This window comes from Solanum dulcamara, chromosome 3 (assembly GCF_947179165.1).
Source record: "Solanum dulcamara chromosome 3, daSolDulc1.2, whole genome shotgun sequence".
Lineage (NCBI taxonomy): Eukaryota > Viridiplantae > Streptophyta > Magnoliopsida > Solanales > Solanaceae > Solanum > Solanum dulcamara.
Genome location: NC_077239.1, coordinates 6102904 through 6109113, shown reverse-complemented (window position 1 = coordinate 6109113; position 6210 = coordinate 6102904). Strand labels below are relative to the sequence as shown.

The following is a 6210-nucleotide window of genomic DNA, read 5'->3' as shown; positions in this document are numbered from 1 at the left end:
ATAAGGATAACATGTTAGACTTATGCAAATGATCACTTGCTGGCTTGTTTTGTGATGACACTATTCTGATGATAAAATGTGGTTTATTGTTAGTAATTTGTGATTGATTTGCATAATTGGATCGGATGTCAAATTTTGATACATATTTGGATCGGGTGTCACGTTCTGACACATTTTTGAATTGAATGTCACATTCCAACATATATATGATTGGATTGGATCCCCCTGAGAGGGTCAAGTATTTATATGTGGATGGTCCCATAAGCATACCTGATGATATCTGTAATTTTCATGTAATAATAAAGTTAGTGGTAAATGAGCCATGGACTAAAGACCCTTATGTGAAGTGATATGAGTTAGATTATTGGACTGTGAACTTGTATGAATTTATTTGTGGGTAGGAGGATGAGTCGTATTAGGCCTTGATGCGATACATGTGTTATATAAAGTATTCTATATTTATAGGATTAGAGGTGGAGTGATTGGTGACAAGAAGTGTTATCGTTGAAGTTTCCACGAGTGACTGTGGTAATAGTAGTGGTTACCTAGAACCGGATTTTGTTAAGAAAGTGTGGATAACAAATGGTTAGACTCCTATGTTGTGAGATAGTTAGATCAAGACCAATGGTGGCTAGGTGAAATTATTGAGTGACTAAAGTTGTTAGGTGGTAAGTTGATAGAGTGAAGTGAGCAGTAGAGAGGTAAATACTATAAGAGCGAGAGTAAGGAGTTTACCTATTTGGCTGGATGGACAGGCTTATGATGTTTAATTATCATGATCTCTCTTATTTTTTTGTTTATATACTATGCGGTGGATATCAGTTTGAACGATGATGCCTACTAGTACATGTTGTTTGTATTGATACTACTTTTGCTATGCCACTTAGCATAGTCTGGTTGCACGATCAGTTATATCTCTTAGGTGAAGACGAAAGCGGTCCTTCAATAGCATCTATTCTTCCTTCTTTATGGTGGAAGCTGCGACATTGCTCCTTTATTATGTTACTACTCTTAAAAGCTCTAGTACCTGTTTTAGACTAGTATCCATGGGAATTTTATGAATTATTTTTGTACAAGTGTATTATTACAGATTTCAACCAACATCTATTCTTCACTTCATGCTTTTTAATTTACTGGTTCACTCTCTCTCAAAGCGCATAACTTTCATTTCCATATAGATTACGATTTTTAGCTTATGGCTGCTATGGAGCCGGATCCACCTCCGGACCTCCAAAAATTTCCTTCAAAAGATGGAGTGGTAGATATCGACAAGACGAATCCAACGCAAAAGGAATCGTCTCAATCCGACATCCGAAGCTCCGGGAATGTTGAAAAAACAGCCGCGATTACTGTTCATCTTCTCCAAGAACATGCTGCCGTTGATCGAGAAATCGATTTTAATTCAAATTCTGTGATTTGTTTTGAAAAAACACCAATTGGGGATGTTAGAGAAACATCTAATCTACAACATATCAGAAATTCAAGTGATTTCACCGTGGCAATTGAGAGAAACGAAGCTGCGACTGTTCAGGGAAATTCTGGCGAATCGCCAGCCAATCGGACTGCGATTTGGACGTCTTACGGCGACATTCGAGATGGCGCACCACCTGGGTTTTGTAACCCACCTCGAGGCGCCCCTCATACTAAAAGCCCAACTCCATTGGACGACGGTGGCGCCGGCGATACACTGTCGAATTCCGACGTCGGAGTTCCGGCGACATTCGAGCTTCCAGACCAATGCCATCTTGTAGAGGAGCTCAATACGAGTACAATCATACAAAAATCGCCACCATCCTCTAAGTCAAACTTGTCGAATATCAATTCGAATAATTCCGGCGGTGAGGCGATTTCAGGCAGTGGCGGCGCCGCCGCAAGTGATGGTGAAAACTCGAAATTGTCAGTGGGTTTTGTGGATGATCATACAAGGAACACCATTAACCAAAAAGCCCCATCATCCACAACTCCTAACACTTTGAATTTGGAAATTAGGGTTGCACCACCACCTGCCGGAGGCGGCGCAGCGGCGGAGCCCCAAACTCAAAATTGGCAATGCCAAACTGCTCAACACAATGAGGGGAGTCCACCAATGCAAAAAGCCCCATCAGGTATGCCTCATTTCAATTTGAATTTGACTTTTAGGGTTTCCAATTTGTCTAGTACTGACACCAGTGGTAGCGCCGGATCTCCGGCGACCGGAAAAAATATTTTTGAATTGAATTTTAATCCCCAGCATCAAACTAACCCACAAGAACAAATATTTTCCAAAAAAGATCCCTCCAACAATTCAAACGTCGATTCTAGTCTTGATCCTAAAGAAAAAACCACCGGAACCATCTTTCCGGTGAACGCCCAAAATAAGTCTCAAAGTAAAAGTAACCCTCATACTCTTAGGAACGAAATAAACCAAACAACACAATTTTTAGGCACCTCCAACTCAAATTCTAAAATTCCAACTTGTGTCACTAGGGGCAAAAACAGTCTTATCGTGCCCGAAGCTGTTTTGGTTGATCGTATCACCACCTTGGGCAATCCTAGCACCTCCACTAATTCTAAACATACCAACCACCCTCCCGTTTCAGACTTTCCCCCCATCTCATCCAATTTCCAAAAATTTGACCCAAAATACTCTAAAAATCCGATAGTGTCCTTTACCCCCAGTGCGCTACCTCCTAAGACTAAGTCCCCTAACAACCAACCCACCACCACAAATCATCCTCCACCCCCTATAGCAAAGCAATCCATGGCCACAAGACTAAGAGCTAAACAAGCCGAGCATACAACCAGAATTGACCTAACACCTCCAAAAAGGGTGACAAAACAAGGTTGTCCAGCTATCATGTTTAAGAGAGAAGACTACATGGTTAAGATGGCTGAATCATGTAAGTATACTCTCATAGGCAAGTTCTACAGTCCAATGCCCAAGATGGAGGTAATTCGAAAGAAGTTCATTAGTCAAACTGAACTTCGAGGCAAGGTCAAGATTACCCATTTTAATTCTAGACATATATATATTGACCTTGATAATGAACACGATAGAACTACTGTACTAGATAGCAAGCGAATGTATATTGATGGTGTCTTTATGAGATTTCAAGTTTGGACCCCTACTTTCGATCCAAACTATGAAACCCCCATTCTCCCTGTGTGGGTCATACTCCCGGAGCTCCCATGGCATTGTTTCCATAAAGAATTTGTTACGCTCCTGCTTGCGGACGTGGGACAAGTGTTGCACTTGGACATGGCCTTCATGCAAAAGACGAGGGGGAGCGTGGCAAAAGCAAAAGTCCAAATGGACATCACCAAGCCTAGAATCCAAAGTGTATGGATTGGATTCGATGAAAATGATGATCCAAATGGAGAAGGAAGATGGCAGGACATCGAATATGAAGATGTCCCCCTTTACTGTACTTACTGCAAACACCAAGGTCATACTCCTCTTGCTTGCCCCGTCAGCAGAAGAGATACAGAACGCAACAAGGCCAAAGACAAGGAAGAAGAGCCAAAGAAAGATGCGTCGCCAAAAATCACAGGTATGATCTCTACTCCTATTGTCTTAACTAATGCTATAAGTTTCAGGCAACAGGTACCACTAGAAGAAACTACCACCACAAATTAGGAAGGAAGTCGCAAAGCACAAGAGGACTCAACCAACCAAAACAGGAATCAAATCTCAAACAACCAATGGGAAACCCAAAAACGAAGAAACTTCAAAGGTAAGACTCAAACTGTGCAAAACACCCAAACGATACAAGGCAACACTCAACAGGTATATAGACCCACTCAAGCCATGAATACAGGTATTGATTGTAATATTGTTGCTATGACTGATGCAATTCAAAATGGACAGCACGAGCATCAACCAGGTATTGACTCAATGCTCCCAATCCCCCATGGCTCCCCCAGTAGTTTTAATGTATTGAATGTTTTAACTGCTGCTGCTGAAGTAGTTAACGGAGGTGAGGATGGTGGGATTCAGGAGAAGCCAACTAACCTGCAGGAAGGGGTATCCAGAGGGGGGGTTGTGTCTCATGTTTTGCATGAGAACCTTATGGTTGACCCTAGGAATGACTTTAGAGCTCCTGCTACCACTTCACATATTCAGCATTCTTCTTCCCAGCATGTTAATAAAAGAGATTCAGTTGATGCTCAAAAAATGGCCTCCAAACTGCCCCCTGCTGTGACCATTGGATGTGAGACCACAGTTGATTCTGGAAGGCTTTCAAGTCCTTCTTTGAGAACTGAGCAGCAGCAGTTCAGGAGTGTAGATGTAGGGGCAAACCAGAGCCAAAAAATGACTCAACAGGTTGCTCAGAACCTGCAAGTCTTGGGAGGTTCTGCAACTGTTGGCTTGAGGGAAGCTATACATGTCCTGGATGCTACTTCAGCTGCTACTATGGAAGAAAATAGGGTGCACAATAGGGCCATTCAGATGCAGAAACAAAGACCTGCAGATGCTCCTATTCCCACCAAGAAAATGACCAATACTGCAGCCCCCTATCAGCCTCAAAACTCCCAGGAAAATAGGGTGCACAATAAGGCTACCCAGATGCAGGGATCAAGACCTGCAGCTGCAGGTTTGGAGCAAAATTTGCATGGTTTTGGCCCTATTTCAGCTTCTACTCTGAAGGAAAAGAGTGTGCAAGTTGTGGCCCCTAAACTAATATCAATTCAGCACAACAGTCAAGGTGTAGATCACACTGAAAATGTTGAAAATGACCAACATTATGGTTGCAGTTTCAGCATTACTTCAAGTGATCAAACCTCTAGTCTTAGTTCCCACCAAGTGCAACATTCTAACTCCAAACAAAAAGACAATGCAACCATTAGTGGTATAGAATTCTCAGCTAGTCCTAGTCCCTATAACCAGCAAGCTACCTCTAAAACACTACGGAAAAAGAGAACTAGAAAGAAGAAACAAGAAAAGAAGCAAGAAGCTGCAACCCCTACCCCTCCAACCACTGCTGATACAGGTGGAAAAGATAACAATGGTGAGGTGTTTTCAAACTCTTGCTCACAATATGTACTCTTAGATCAAAGCACACCAATAAGGAGCCCTGATTTTAGTTGTGAAGACCCTCTTAATCTTACCCCTTTGAATATTCAGCCAGCTCCTTTTACGCAACCTGAAAATGCCACCAACATCCTTTGCACTAACAATGATGCTCAAACTTCAACTCCTGATAGTGATGATGAATATGGGGTTATTCATTCGGAGGATGAATATGACCAAGACTTTCAAGGTGAGGTTGAACTTGAGAATGAAGAAGAGACTGATGAACAGTCCAATAGTATAGCTGCACCATCCAAGACCACTACTAAGGTCACGAATGATGAGATGAACCAGCTAGCTAATAAGCAAGGCCTATCACCTAGAGGCATTCATCACAATCCAAAATTTACAACTATTCATGCTCCTATTAGCAGACCAAACACTAGGCTCCACAACCTTAGATCCCATCAATGATTAACACAATTGTTTGGAATGCTAGAGGTATCAATACCAAAGGAGTCATAGACAGACTAAAGTCACTCAAACATATCCATCAAACGTCCATCATTTCCATCCTAGAACCTTTTTCCAACAATGCTCATCTCCAAACCTTTAGAATCAACCTTGGTATGGATAAGTCCGTTTGCAATCCTAATGGCAAGATTTGGATCTTCTGGACTCAAGATGTTGATTGTAAAGTTATTGATGTTGACGACCAACAGATCACTTGCGAGATAAAACACGTAGAGCATCAAAATGCATTTCTCACGACTTTTGTTTATGGAAAATGCAAAGATACTCTTAGAAGACCGCTTTGGGATAGGCTCCTGCACCACGCTTCCACTAACCTTCCTTGGTGCACAGTTGGGGACTTCAATGTCATCACCTCCATTACTGAGAAACTAGGTGGAATCCCTTACAACATGCAAAAAAGCTTTGAGTTTATAAGCGTTATTGAAGCATGTGGCCTAACGGATTTGGGGTATCATGGCTCAGACTACACTTGGTGTAATCAACGAGATATGCATAAAAGAATATGGAAGCGACTCGATAGAGCTATGGTGTCCGATAATTGGTTAGCCGCTATGCCTCACACTTCAGTCACCCATCTCCCCTCTACTGGTTCTGACCATAACCCTTTACTAATAGAGATGAATGCTAGGCAGGATTCCGCTATTAAATATTTTAAATTCTTGAATTGTTGGGTGGATAACCCTACT

At 41.9% G+C, this 6210-nt stretch overlaps 1 protein-coding gene across 1 annotated transcript; it reads left to right on the top strand.

Moving 5' to 3' along the window:
* Nucleotides 1-1195: 1195 nt before the first annotated feature.
* Nucleotides 1196-5482, top strand: LOC129881997 (uncharacterized). The gene is made up of 4 exons (XM_055956106.1): nucleotides 1196-2929; nucleotides 3363-3530; nucleotides 3617-3766; nucleotides 3848-5482. Exons 1-4 carry the CDS (start codon nucleotides 1196-1198, stop codon nucleotides 5462-5464), a joined length of 3669 nt encoding a protein of 1222 aa, XP_055812081.1. The 3' UTR covers nucleotides 5465-5482.
* The last annotated feature ends 728 nt before the right edge of the window (nucleotides 5483-6210 follow it).

Excerpts from the sequence above, each read along its gene's own strand:
- LOC129881997 (XM_055956106.1), top strand. The coding sequence starts at position 1,196 with ATGGCTGCTATGGAGCCGGATCCACCTCCGGACCTCCAAAAATTTCCT. Across the intron at positions 2,930-3,362 it reads GTCCAATGCCCAAGATGGAG|GAAGATGGCAGGACATCGAA; the intron begins GTAATTCGAAAG and ends CAAATGGAGAAG. Across the intron at positions 3,531-3,616 it reads TGCGTCGCCAAAAATCACAG|GAAGGAAGTCGCAAAGCACA; the intron begins GTATGATCTCTA and ends ACCACAAATTAG.